Below are 15,125 nucleotides of genomic sequence, written 5' to 3' on the forward strand. Positions count from 1 at the left end.
GAACATGCACAGATTCCCACGGAAATGAATAAGGATTCTTGCACACAAGGAGTCTGCTGATACACAAAGTTGTAGGATCAGGGACATAATGGGCAAAACGGGTAGCTGGGAGGAAATTATGAAACCCTATCTAAGCTCATGAAAAACAGAGGAAGAGAATAATTTCCTGCTAGCCTGTTAATGAACCATTTTTAAATTATAAATGAGTGTGTGGATATACAGTACCTTTAATTTATTTACCTGTTTCTTTCCTCACTACTTTTGTGAGAGTTTGAATTGATGTATAATTAAAAATTCTCTTTTAAAGTTTTATTTAAAATCTACTAGCATCACACACTAGCACTGATTTATTCAGAACTACTTACTATGCGTCAATCTAAAGAGCCCTCGGAAAAGCCAAAAGAAAGGCAGAGAAGATTCTTCCCCTGTGTGCTCTGAACCCAAACTTAAAATACTTATCGTGTCATTTCTTACGAGCTACCACATTGTTTCTATACTCTGGATAATATAATGTAATTCACATTCTTTATGATCTAGGGATATTTAAAGATAATTTAAAAACTGGACTGCTTGTCAAACTGAAGACATAAAACTAGTTAAACAGCGTGTGGCAAGCTGGGGTGTAAATCTTCACTGCACTAGCCTGTTGCGCACTGCCACTGTGGATCCTGCTACCACACACTAAAAGTTCCCTAGAACACTTTGATCCTATTCCTGTTTCAAAGCTGGCTAGATTAAAATGCATCAGGTAACTTTTACTGTAGCATGGTTCATGTAGACAGTTAGCATGTGACATGCTACAGCGGTATAGATTTATACCCCAGCTTCATCTAGAGAAGCTGTAAATCAAGGGCCAAGAGTGCAAGTCCATAACTTTTTGAATTAGTGCTATTTTATTAACACCATAACAATAAGTTTAAAAGATGCTCACACCCAAATAATAGCTTGCTTATGGTGGAAGTTTTAGACTGAAATTGTTCCTTGCACACAATATAAATGCTTCCCAACCGACTTTGGATAGGATACCACTGGTGTCAAAGTGGAGTCCTTGGGGACTTATTGTTATTTACACAAAGATTCCTTTACACTACCTAGAACTATAAACAACATTTATACTGACTTTTAATTTACACTACTAGGGAGGAGTAAAGGGGCCTTAGTGTAAATGAGATTTAGTATTTTCAGAGTCCATATTTTAAGATCATCAGTTAAGCAGAGGTTTTCAGCTGTATTTCAAATATGTAATAGGTATTCAAATAAGCATCTACTGTATATTTTGAATGAAGCCAATAATAGCATACTGAACCACTTATAACAGTAACATGGAGTGGTTATTGTTTCCTCACAAGATAGGAATAAAAGATGAAAACAATTTCTTAGGCTGTAATGTTTTTCTGTAATACATATTGGAACTATTTCGCCTTTTCTGTTTCTGACAATAACTGGAGATTGGAGGTGGTTTCTGTAATTTTTTATGCACAGATTGTGTTGATCTTACAAATTTGTATGCTGTCTTCACAGCAGGGCTGGCTTTGGTCATGGCTGTGTTGATTAGTGCACCTCCTTTCTGAAACATACAAAAGCATATTTTAATAACCCTTATAACACAGGTTAAAAATTAACACAATAGCAAGAAAAATAAATGACAGGCTAACATAAAATAAAGTAGGAAAATAGTAGCCTTCTTTTTAAAGTAGGAAAAATTTCCACAGCTGTATTCTATCTACAACCTACTGTTTACATCTACAAAAGGGTTACAGTATGTCATTATCATGGCTGACACATATTTATCAATGCATTCTAACATAATGACGTATTCTCATACCCATGCATGAACTGTTACCACACTACATGTAATACTGGAAGCTTTCCTTGGCTTATTAATGTATATATTGTATCATTAAAAAAACTCTATTTCTATCACATTGAGGTAATCATGTTTTATTTCATCACAAGAGTTTTGTCTAAAGTACTCTATTTTACTAATCCTGCCTATTAACAATGTTGTGAAACAAAGGTTCTCTTTTAGTCAGACTATGTAAAAACATTAATATTAACCAAACTGCTGTTTACTAGAAGTGATAAAATTCCTATCAAATCCTAATGCCACACCTAACTCACAGTTATGGAATGTAACACAATACAGCACACAGAAAAATCCTTGGCTAGATGAACATTTAGCATTTATTTTGTGCATGAGACATTTTCTCATTTTTAAACTAATATAAAAATACTGTCGAGACAAAGACACTAGTTTATGACAAAAAATATTTAGGTAAAAATAACTTTCTTACTCTGTTACATTAATACAAGGAACACTACACAAATTTAGAGAATGCGGCTAATTGACCATATAAAGTCAAATATCCTTTTAAAGCTTGATGTTCAGTATGCAGACTTTTCCAAAGATAAATAAAAAAGTCAAATAAAAATAAAATTATTATACCTTTACTGTATGCACCCACTGCTGGTAAGATTTTGAATTTCCTGAGATGTGAAGATAAAATAAAATAAAATGATCAGAAACACATTCAACACATTTTTTGGTGTTCCTGCCCTCTCCACAATACACTTCGTATTAAAAAAACAAAAAACCCATAGATTGTTAAACATGAGTTTGAGTCTTCCAATACTGTGAAGGAGGGAAATCCATGTATACAAAAAGCAAAACTGGGGTTCCCCTATTATAAACCCCTCATTTTCTTTCCAACAGTGCTTCTTTTTCACCATATCCAATTGTTTTCTCTGAAGAAAACTGCTAACTCTGATTCAAGTATGAAGAGAAATTAAAGTCGCAATCAAATATTCAGGCTCACTAAAAATAAAAGAAAAAATAATAAAAGTCTGAAGGAGGGGTGTGTATATATTGTGCTAAGAATATATCTTGTATTGGATATGGTGATTTCCCTCTTTTTACCCAGAATTGGGTTCCTTCCCCTATTCTTCTGGGCAAAAAGAAAAACTTGCAGTGAGAAAATGAATTGCACTGCAGACACTACCATCTTAACATCACAGGTAAACGGACTAGCAACAGGAATAAAGACCTTAATATCGCTTCACATCTCCCTTGTAGGTAGGGTGACTAGACAGCAAGAGTGAAAAACTGGGACACGGGTGGGAGGTAATAGGAGCCTATATAAGAAAAAGTTCTTCTTCGAGTGATTGCTCACATCCATTCCAGTTAGGTGTGCGCGCCGTGCGTGCACGTTCATCTGAAACTTTTTACCCTAGCAACTCCAGTGGGCCGGCAGGTCGCCCCCTGGAGTGGCGCCGCCATGGCGCTCGATATATACCCCTGCCGGCCCACCCGCTCCTCAGTTCCTTCTTACCGCCGTGTCGGTCGTTGGAACTGTGGAGCGCGGCATAGCTGTCCTCCACGTCCCTAGCTCTCCTTGTTATCTCTCGTTATTGTTATAGTTGTTAGTTAGATCGTTAAGTATAGTTAGTAAGTAATTAAGTGTAAATAGTGTTGTAGATAGTTGTTCGCCGGGGGCTGTAGCCCTTCCCGGCACCCGGCACCGGGCTCATGCCTGGTTCGCCGGGCTTTAAGCAGTGTGCGGCCTGTAAGAAGCCTATGCCTACCAGCGACCCCCACGACGCGTGCCTGAAGTGCCTGGGGGAATCGCACAGATCGGACAAGTGCCGCATCTGCAAGGCTTTTAAGCCCAGGACAAAAAAGGAGAGAGACCAAAGACTCCGGACTCTCCTTATGGAGGCGGCACTTGACCCGGCGGCTTCGCAGGCCGTGATCTCGGCGCCGGCACCGGATCGCACCGGCACCAGGAAGACTCCCCGGCACCGACCTTCCCCGGCACCGGGTGCAGAGCCGAGACCGTCAGCATCTGCTACTCCAGCCAGGCAGACCCGACTGGAGCGCCCGGCCTCGACATCGGCCGCGGCGCCGCCGGCACCGTCGACTCCGGGCCCGGCGGGTCCGTCGAGTCCGGTGCCGCCAAGCTCCCCCATAAGATCTGGGGTTGAGATATTGGTCCCATCCACACCGGAGACCTTCGCCTCGGCACGGGACCTTATTGCCTTGACGGAGCCTACTCAGCTGCCACCCCTGGTACCTCCGGTGCGGGTCGCATCTAGAGGCAAGCCCATGATGTCGGCACCGTCTCGGGACTCGCGCTCGCGGTCCAGGTCCCGACGTCACGGCAGATCAAGATCCCATCGCCGCTCGCAGTCCCGGCACCGCTCCCCTCGGCGGTACCGGTCGCACTCGCGGCACCGATCGACCTCCAGACGGTCGCGGTCTGACTCCAGCCGCCGATACCGGCACCGTGACTCCAGGAGCCAGTCCCGCCGTCACTCGCCGCACCGGTCGACCTCCCGGCACCGAGCTGGTGGCAGGTCCCGGTCCCGGTCGACCTCCCGGCACCGCGTCGGTGGCAGGTCCCGGTCCTGATCCCGGCACCGAAGCAGCGGCCGGTACCGGTCCAGATCCCGGCACCGAGACAGAACCCGGTCCCGGTCCCGATCCCGGCACCGCTATGACTCCCGGTACCGATCCCCGGCACCGAGAACATCTTCGCTGCCGACCCGCGCAGACCCTTACCAGCCAGGGTCGGCCCTGCCGTAGCCTTCTAGGCAGCCGTCGGTGTCTTCGCAGACGGACAGCGGGTATGCGCTGGGCACCGACTGGCAGGCGGCGCTCTTTCAAGACCCGCCGCAACAGGACCAAGGCCCGCAGCAGTGGGGGTTTTGGACCCCATGGGCATACCATCAAGCCCAGGGCCCCCAACAGCTTCCTGCTAGGCCTGCGACGGCGGAGCACAGGGTGCCGGAAGCCTCGTTGTCTCGCCCCCCTCCTCCCCGGATGGAGAGGAAGGGTCCAAGCAGCAAGACTCCGCTCTGGCTCCTGAGACAGAGGCGAGGGCCGAGGGGGACCCCCCATTGGACACTTTCTTGCCGGGGGTCTCCTCATCCTCCTCCCCTGATGAAGCGGTGGCTGGCACCTCCTCCAGTAGCCCCCCCCCCCGCTGGATCTCAGGGCGCACCAAGACCTCCTTAGGCGAGTAGCTCAGAATCTGAGCCTACAAGCCGAGGAGGTCTCGGAGATCGAGGATCCGATTGTCACCATCCTCTCGTCGGATGCTCCCACCAGGGTCGCCCTACCCTTCATAAGGACGATCCAGGCCAACGCCAATACTATCTGGCAGTCACCGGCCTCCATCCCCCCTACGGCGAGGGGCGTCGAGAGGAAGTACATGGCCCCCTCTAAAGGCTATGAGTACCTCCATGTCCACCCGACACCGTGTTCCCTGGTGGTACAGTCGGTGAATGACAGGGAGCGTCGTGGGCAGGAAGCTCCAGCCCCCAAATCCAGGGAGGCCAGGCGTATGGACCTCCTTGGACGCAAAGTCTACTCGGCTGGGGCACTGCAGCTCAGGGTTTCGAACCAACAAGCCCTGCTCAGTAGGTACGCATTCAACTCATGGGTGGCAGCGGACAAATTTAAAGAGCTGCTGCCGCAAGACGCCCGCCAAGAATTTGCGGCCATCCTAGACGAGGGCAAGAAGGTTGCGCGTACATCGTTGCAAGCTTCTTTGGATGCTGCAGACTCGGCTGCCCGCACCCTCGCCTCGGGGGTAACGATGCGCCGTATCTCCTGGCTGCAGGTCTCTGGCCTTCCTCCGGAGCTCCAACATACCATCCAGGACCTCCCGTTCGAAGGCCAGGGCCTGTTTTCGGAAAAGACAGACCCCAGACTTAAGAGTCTCAAGGACAATCGGGTCATTATGCACTCCCTCGGGATGCACACGCCGGGAACGCAGCGCAGACCCTTCCGGCCACAGCAGCAGCAGCAGCGCAGGCCATACCCCCAGTTCCGCCAACGGCAGGACCTCAATAGGCGCCGTGGCAGGAATGGAAGGCGTAGGCATTCGGGGAACCAAGGGGGGCAGAATCAAGGCTCCTCTAAGCCCCCGCCTGGACCCAAGCCTTCGTTTTGAAGGTGCGCCCGAGGGCGCAGTAACAGTTTCCCCCACGGATCCTTCCCCCCCGTTTTCCAACCGCCTTTCGTTTTTCCTTCCGGCGTGGACCCAAATAACATCGGACCGCTGGGTCTTGCGTACGGTGCAGACGGGATACCGCCTGCAGTTTACATCGTTTCCTCCTTCCCGCCCCCCTTCCTCGTCCCTCTTCAGGGACCCCTCTCACGAGCAATTCCTTCGACAGGAGGTACAGACGCTCCTCAACAAAGGAGCTATAGAGGCGGTTCCGGAAAACGAGAAAGGCAAGGGGTTTTATTCCCGCTACTTTCTGATCCCCAAGGCCAAGGGAGGCCTCAGGCCTATCCTCGACCTGCGAGAGCTCAACAAATACCTGGTGAAGTTGAAGTTCCGCATGGTATCCCTGGGGACCATTATCCCATCCCTGGATCCGGGAGACTGGTACGCCGCCCTCAACATGCAGGACGCTTATTTTCACATTGCCATTTGGCCACACCACAGACGTTTCCTTCGTTTCGTGGTGGGCCCCCTTCACTACCAATTTGCAGTCCTCCCATTTGGCCTTTCTACGGCCCCGAGGGTATTTACAAAATGCATGGCAGTCGTTGTGGCACATCTTCGACGCAGTCGTATCCACGTGTTCCCTTACCTAGACGATTGGTTAATTCGGGGCACGTCGGAACTGCAAGTTTGCAGCCACGTCCGCGTGATCACCGGCCTGTTTGCTACCTTGGGCCTCATGATCAACATGGACAAGTCCACCCTGATCCCCACGCAGAGGGTGGAGTTCATCGGGGCCGTCCTGGACGCCACCGTGGCCAGGGCTCTTCTGCCGTTGCCGAGGTTCCAGGCATTGTCGGCGATCGTTCAACGACTGCGGGCAGCCCCCTTGACATCAGTGCGGACATGTCTAACCCTGTTAGGCCACATGGCAGCATGCACGTTTGTGACCGGTTATGCTCGGCTCCGCATGAGGCCCCTCCAGTTGTGGCTCATCGAACATTACCGGCCGGCAAGGCAGCCGCTAGACATGCTGATCACAATCCCCCAGGGGGTGTTAGATTCTCTCGACTGGTGGCTAGACCAGTCCGTAGTGTGTGTGGGGCTCCCTTTCCACCCACCTCAGCCCTCGGTGTCCCTGACAACGGATGCCTCAGATCTTGGCTGGGGGGCCCACCTGGGAACCCTGAGAATGCAGGGCCTGTGGTCCCCGCAGGAGGTGAGGTTGCACATCAACATGCGGGAGTTGAGAGCGGTCCGCCTTGCTTGTCAAACGTTCTGTCACCAGCTTCGAGGTCGTTGTGTCGCGGTGTTTACCGACAACACGACGACCATGTACTATATCAACAAGCAGGGCGGCACCAGATCCTCTCCCCTATGTCACGAGGCGATGCGACTCTGGGACTTTTGTGTAGCCCACTCCATTCACCTCACGGCTTCCTTCCTCCCCGGAGTACGGAACACGCTGGCGGATCGCTTGAGCAGATCCTTCCTATCGCACGAGTGGTCCCTTCGCCCGGACGTCGCCCTCTCCATTTTCCAGAGGTGGGGTTATCCCCGTGTGGACCTCTTCGCGTCCGGGGGGGAACAAGAAGTGCCAGGCGTTCTGCTCCTTTCAGGGCAGGGAGCCCGGGTCTATAGCGGATGCCTTCCTTATTCCGTGGACGACCCACTTGTACTACGCGTTTCCCCCGTTTCCTCTGGTCCACAGGGTCCTTCTGAAGGTGCGCAGGGACAGGGCTCGCGTGATCATGGTAGCCCCGGCGTGGCCCAGGCAACATTGGTACCCCATGCTGCTGGACCTGGCCATAGCCGACCCAGTTCCCCTGCCCCTTCACCCGGGCCTGATTACCCAGGAGCACGGGACTCTCTGTCACCCGGACCTGCAGTCGCTGCACCTAGCGGCGTGGTTCCTGCGTGGCTGACCGGCTCTGAACTGCGCTGCTCCACACCGGTGCGGGAGGTGCTTTTGGGCAGCAGGAAGCCTTCCACGAGAGCGACATACTTGGCCAAGTGGAAGCATTTCTCCCGTTGGTGCGTGGAGAAAGGTCTCCGCCCTATGGAAGTTTCGGTGGCCAATATCTTAGACTACGTTTGGTCCCTCAAACAACAGGGTCTGGCGATATCGTCGTTGCGGGTCCACCTGGCAGCTATCTCCACCTTTCACCCGGGTGGGGCTGGTCGCTCTGTTTTTTCTCACCCGACGGTGTCTAGATTCCTTATGGGGCTGGAACGTTTATACCCTAACGTCCGACTCCAACCTGGGATCTTAACCTGGTGTTGTCTCGGCTCATGGGGCCCCCCTTTGAGCCGTTAGCTACTTGCTCCCTACTTTATCTCTCTTGGAAGACTGCCTTTTTAGTAGCTATCACCTCAGCTAGGCGGGTGTCGGAACTCCGGGCTCTTGTGGTAGACCCCCCGTATACAGTCTTCCACAAAGATAAGGTGCAGCTGAGGCCACACCCTGCCTTTCTCCCCAAGGTAGTCTCGACCTTCCACATCAACCAAGAGATATTCCTTCCGGTTTTTTTCCCGAAACCTCACTCTTCAGGAAGGGAGCAGCAGCTCTACTCGCTTGATGTCCGTAGGGCTCTCGCGTTCTATGTGGAGAGGACCAAACCCTTCCGCAAATCCCCCCAGCTATTCGTGGCGGTAGCGGACCGCATGAAGGGGCTTCCTATCTCCTCCCAGAGGTTATCCTCATGGGTAACGTCCTGTATCAGGACCTGCTATGACTTGGCCCACGTCCCTACGGGCCGTGTGACTGCGCATTCTACCAGGGCGCAGGCGTCGTCGCTGGCTTTCCTCGCCCGTGTGCCCATCCAGGAAATCTGTCGGGCAACGACCTGGTCATCGGTCCACACCTTTGCTTCCCACTACGCCCTGGTCCAGCAGTCAAGAGAGGATGCGGCCTTCGGATCTGCAGTGCTCCATGCCGCGACTTCTCACTCCGACCCCACCGCCTAGGTATGGCTTGGGATTCACCTAACTGGAATGGATGTGAGCAATCACTCGAAGAAGAAAAGACGGTTACTCACCTTTGTAACTGTTGTTCTTCGAGATGTGTTGCTCACATCCATTCCACACCCGCCCTCCTTCCCCACTGTCGGAGTAGCCGGCAAGAAGGAACTGAGGAGCGGGTGGGCCGGCAGGGGTATATATCGAGCGCCATGGCGGCGCCACTCCAGGGGGCGACCTGCCGGCCCACTGGAGTTGCTAGGGTAAAAAGTTTCCGACGAACGTGCACGCACGGCGCGCACACCTAACTGGAATGGATGTGAGCAACACATCTCGAAGAGCAACAGTTACAAAGGTGAGTAACCGTCTTATCCAAAAATCGGGACTTTCCCTATAAAATTGGGACATCTGGTCACCCTACTTATAGGGAAACCCACTGTAAATTACGTGTTCTTTCTTTCACACTGTAGAAGGCAAGTGGATGAGTAAGACAACTATCAACATAGGTAAGATCATTGTGTGCTATCATATTATTAAATTGGCCACAAAAGATATGCTAAAATTTGATAAGGTGGTTGATGTAGATAAGGTGGGGGGAGGGATAGCTCAGTAGTTTGAGCATTGGCCTGCTAAACCCAGGGTTGTGAGTTCAATCCTTGAGGGGGGCACTTAGGGATCTGGGGCAAAAATCAGTACTTGGCCTTGCTAGTGAAAGCAGGGGGCTGGACTCAATGACCTTTCAAGGTCCCTTCCAGTTCTAGGAGATTGGTATATCTCTTATTATTAACTGAAACAACAGCTTCAGAAGACACTTTAATTGAACATGCGAGACTGATTTCCTTACCTTTGAGAAATGTTAAAAGTAGCTTAATCACTTGAATTTGCTGATATTGTGAAGTGCAATGATAGTTACCATGAATTAATACTTCCAAGCAAAATATTTGAGATCACAAAAATCATGTTGCTCAAAGAGAGAATTTATCAACTTTGCAAAGAACACACTGATATCCTTTGACAAAACATCAGCTTTTTCACAGAAGATTTCAAAAGTTTAAGCTTTAAAAGAAATCTTATAACTAGAACCTGGATTGGCTGGTGGAAAGCCAAAACACCAACAACCTAGCTCTCGTAGAACATGTCTGAGGACTAACTGGATAATTGTTAAAGGTAATACAGCAATTTCTGAGGGAAACAAGTTAACTTTTTTGGACTTATAGAAATGCTTTCATTTAAATGTTCCATACCATCATGATAAATTCCTTGCAAGCAATTCTGCAATACCCAAATTCTCAGAAATGGAGCAGTGAGTGAAAGAGATGCCACGCTGGAAAAGAAAGCTTACTAGCATTGACTGTACACTTATCCACAGCACAAGTGCCTTAACCAATATGCTACATTCACAAAGACTGAACAGTTGTCTTTTTAAGATTGACCGGGCTCACTAGTGTTACTGGAGGACACATAGTATACACACAAAAACTACTTCCTCATCATAAAGGAGAATGTAGCCACTACTCATTCACTAATATAATGAATTTGCTAATGTAACAATTTAGTGCTTGTGTTCATGGCAAACTTAACCACATAATCCTTTCGGGCTTAAACAAAAATCCATTGAAAGAATGGACTACCATTGGCTCTTGCTTAAGAAAGAAATTACCGCACTTGAAGTATGTTTATCAGGGCCCCTCTGAATTCCATTTGTTACCAGAGATTACAGTAGATGAGATTTTGTAATTTAATAAGAAATTTATTAGACCAGTACACTGGTGGGGAGGCTTGCAGATCACAAATCCTTCCAAAGTTCTACCATTTACTAGTCAATAACTGAAGAAAAACAGACACATACTCAATCAGGGAAAATATGAAGCAAACACCATGTATGCTGAGCCAATATCTGAACTACCACAAATTTAAATAGGAAAATGTTGAATTCTTATTATAAATCTCACATTCCCAACAGAGGTTCAAAGTCTCTTGACTTCTTCACTATTAAGTAGAATCTTTTTCTACTAGTAGCTCTAAGGTTGTCACCACAACCAAAAAAAAAGTGTACTAATAAAATATGAATGCTTCCTGATATTTTCTTCACTAAATTTGCCAATACGTTCTGGTTATGAAAAAAACCCCTCTCTGGATGAGTTAAATATATCTGTAAAATTATTCCGAAGCCCTTGTCCAAGAAAAATTAGGTGATAGGTGCAAAGGTGCAGATTGGTTGCTGTTATAGAAGCAGGAAAAATTCCCAGTTACATTTCTTGCTAATACTTATTTATATATGAAGGCAATTTGCTGGGAATTACAAGACTTGTAGTTTTTATTTCTGAGCAGCCAGCTGTGACCAGGGGCCAACAAGTTTAAATAACTGTGCATAAAGTTTTAACTGAATAGCAGCAATACAACACAGGCTGACACTGGGCTTTAGCCTATTTTCCAATATGACCATATTAAAGAAAGTTCTACTGATAAAATAAATTTCATATGTTTTTGGCATAAACATGAGATACTTTTTCCATCAATAAAAAATGCTTTTCCTATTGTGAAAGGGAATGCAGTGAAGAATAGCGTGAAAGTGTGTGAGAGAAAAGAGAAGAAAAAGTAGATGTCCCAAAGGGAACATAAAGATGACTAGTAATCCTAATATCCTTGCAATTGATAGGTTCTGTGAGGTAGGGTGTTGAACACCTGATTCTCAACATTATTCCCAGGTCTTTGACTGCAAAGGCATACCCTTCCCCATTCCCTGTCTCCACTTTACATTTACCTTGCAAAAAAAATTGATAGAAAAAAGTATTGCAGCAGGTGGGGATCAAACTTTCCAGTACCTAACAGAATTGTTTTTTCATGTGGCACATCTAGACCTGGTCTACACTACGCGTTTAAACCGAATTTAGCAGCATTAAACCGAATTAAGCCTGCACCCGTCCACACAACAAAGCCCTTTATATTAATATAAAGGGCTCTTTAAACCGATTTCTGTACTACTCCCCGACGAGGGGAGTAGCGCTGAAATTGGTATTGCCATGTCGGATTAGGGTTAGTGTGGCCGCAATTCGACGGTATTAGCCTCCAGGCGGTATCCCACAGTGCACCAATGTGACCGCTCTGGAAAGTAATCTGAACTCGGATGCACTGGCCAGGTAGACAGGAAAAGCCCCGCAAACTTTTGAATTTCATTTCCTGTTTGCCCAGCATGGAGCTCTGATCAGCATGGATGGCGATGCAGTCCCAAATCCAAAAAGAGCTCCAGCATGGACCGTATGGGAGATACTGGATCTGATAGCTGTATGGGGAGACAAATCTGTTCTATCAGAACTCCATTACAGAAGACAAAATGACAAAGAATTTGAAAAAATCTCCAGGCTATGATAGACAGAGGCCATAGCAGGGAATCAGCACAGTGCTGCGTGACAAGCGTAACAGAAAGCCAAAGAATTAAATGGACGCTCATGGAGGGAGGGAGGGGGTACTGAGGACTCCAGCTATCCCACAGTCCCCGCAGTCTCCAAAAAGCATTTGCATTCTTGGCTGAGTTCCCAATGCCTGAAAGGTCAAAAACATTTTTCCGGGTGTTTCAGGGTGTATGTTGTCAATTTACACCCTTCTCCCTCCCCCCTGAAAGAAAAGGGAAAAAGATCGTTTCTCGCCTTTTTTCAATGTCATCCTATGTCTACTGCATGCTGCTGGTAGACGGAGTGCTGCAGCGCTGAACACCAGCATTCTCTTCCCGGTGGCAGATGGTGCAAAATGACTGGTAGCCAGCGTCATCGTCAGCCCGTGAGTGCTCCTGGCTGGCCTTGGTAAAAATGGGAATGACTCCCAGTCATTCCCGACAGACGATACAAAAGGCTTGGTAACCATCCTCATCATAGCAGCTGGAGGCTGAGCTCCATCAGCCCCCCAGCCCTTCCATGTCTAAAGATGATTCTGTACTCCCTGGACTATCATAGCAGCAGGAGGCTGCGCTCCTCTCCTCCACACCCTTTAATGTCCTGCCTGGACTATCATAGCAACTGGAGGCTGCCTCCCACTCATTTTATCTCACTAAAAAGTCAGTGTTTCTTATTCCTGCATTCTTTATTACTTCATCACACAAATGGGAAGACACCACCATGGAAGCCCAGTAAGGTTGGGGGAGGAGGGAAGCAACGGGTGGAGTGGTTGCAGAGGCACCCCCTAGAATGGCATGCAGCTCATCATTTCTGTGGGATCTCTGGGGCTCTCTGGTTCTCTAGTACACTTGCCCCTACTCTAGCAGGAAGGATTGACTCTATTTTTAGACAAAACATAAAGATGGAATGACCCAAGGAGTCATTCCCATTTTTGTCCAGCCAGCCGGGAGCACCCATGACAGCAGCAGACGGTACAAAAGGATTGATAACCGTCATCGCCAATTTCCAAATGCAAACGGTGCAAAATGACTGATAACCATCATCTCATCGCCAATTTACAATGGCAGATGGTGTAATACAGATGGTAACAGTCTCTGCTACCTTGCAAAGGCAAATGAATGCTGCTGTGTAGCACTGCAGTACCGTGTCTGTCAGCAGCATCCAGTACACATACGGTGACAGTGACAAAAGGCAAAACAGGCTCCATGGCTGCCATGCTATGGCATCTGCCAGGACAATCCAGGGAAAAAGGGCGCGAAATGATTGTCTGCCGTTGCTTTCACGGAGGAAGGATTGAGTGACGACATTTACCCAGAATCACCCGTGACACTATTTTTGCACCATCATGCATTGGGATCTCAACCCAGAATTCCAATGGGCGGAGGAGACTGCGGGAACTATGGGATAGCTACGGGATAGCTATCCACAGTGCAGCGCTCCGGAAATCGACGCTAGCCTCAGTACATGGACGCACACCGCCGAATTAATGTGCTTAGTGTGGCTGCGTGCACTTGACTTTATACAATCTGTTTTACAAAACCAGTTTCTGTAAAATCGGAATAATCCCATAGTGTAGACATACCCCTAGAAGGTACAATGAGGACTCAGCAACTCTGCCCCTCCAGCAGAGTTAACACAGAGTAGAAGAAGGCCACAGGGTGCACCATCAATAATCCTAGCAGCGCACTGAAAGTTACATTCACACTAATGATACTTATATTTAGCTCTGTAGGAGAATGCATGAGAGAGAAGGTGGAAACTTGTGAAAAAGTTTTAATGAGAACGTTGCATGATACCGAATACCATTTTGATATGGCAGACAATTTTTTTTATGCTTCAGACTAAAAAAGTGTATTTTCAAATTACTATATTTAAAGAAAAATCTATTTACAGATATATAACTGATTAAATGCAAGCAATGCTTCAAATCTGCAGTTAAAATTTCTACATGGTTTAGCTATGTTTGTATTTGTTGGAAAATGCAATCAAGTATTAACGAAAATGGAGAGGGTGAAAGAAAGTCCTTTCTTTAGACTCAATAGCATGAAAATCTTATCACTGTTCTTCATGATGTGTTCACCTGTCCCTTCAACAATGCATAGGTTACTTTGACTTTTAGTGACCTTTCTGAAAGCTGTCTCCACCCAGTTGTGTAGTCTTGAACCAATGGGAAAGCTGATGGGATTTAACTATGAAAAATACCACAGTTCTACCCCATTAGTGTCACAAAATGTCACCCTCAATTCCATACTTGTTGCTCTGCCTGCACCTCATAATGATAATGAGACAGCAGTTATGTAAATATTGAATATGTGCCCTAAGCAATTTGTCCACAACATGGTACAGCTTGTCTGACTTGAACAGTAAGGATACAATATATTCTAACACAAAACTGCTAGTGAAGGTGAACATTCCTTCATGAGCATAGCCAGATAAGACATGTGGTTGACAAAACACATCAACGTAGAGCCAAGAACCTAACTTTATCCAAGTTCTAATGTTATTTCACTGCACCCTTTTGACCTCTTAACTGGAAAGAGCAAAGGAACTTTAAGCACAGACATTACCTATCTGAATGGACATGTGCACTGCATAAAAACGATTCATAAAGTTGTATGAATAAATTGCCTTAAAAAGGGGGACAGACTAAATCTTGGTGTTACTGCCATTCTCTCCTAACCTCTTCAGGGAAAAACAGACTGCTGGCCAGATCTCAGGAGAAGTCTAGTAAGATGGGAGAAAGAAAGGAGCAAGGTCACTTTATAGTCAGACTCTAGACAAGTAGGCTTCCATGTCGAGAGTTTAGAGGACATGGCCCAGA

General features: G+C 47.6%; 1 protein-coding gene across 2 annotated transcripts in view; it reads right to left on the reverse strand.

The window, feature by feature from the left end:
• Nucleotides 1-15,125, reverse strand: part of DENND1B (DENN domain containing 1B) — a 258,748-nt gene that overhangs the window by 26,138 nt on the left and 217,485 nt on the right. For both annotated transcript variants that reach the window (XM_050961408.1, XM_050961407.1), the window contains 2 exons: nt 2,447-2,487; nt 1,499-1,567 (listed from right to left, as the gene is read on the reverse strand). In XM_050961408.1, the coding sequence (XP_050817365.1) occupies nt 1,499-1,567; nt 2,447-2,487 (110 nt within the window). The remainder of the gene's footprint in view (nt 1-1,498; nt 1,568-2,446; nt 2,488-15,125) is intronic.

This window comes from Gopherus flavomarginatus, chromosome 7, assembly GCF_025201925.1.
Source record: "Gopherus flavomarginatus isolate rGopFla2 chromosome 7, rGopFla2.mat.asm, whole genome shotgun sequence".
NCBI classification, from domain to species: domain Eukaryota; kingdom Metazoa; phylum Chordata; order Testudines; family Testudinidae; genus Gopherus; species Gopherus flavomarginatus.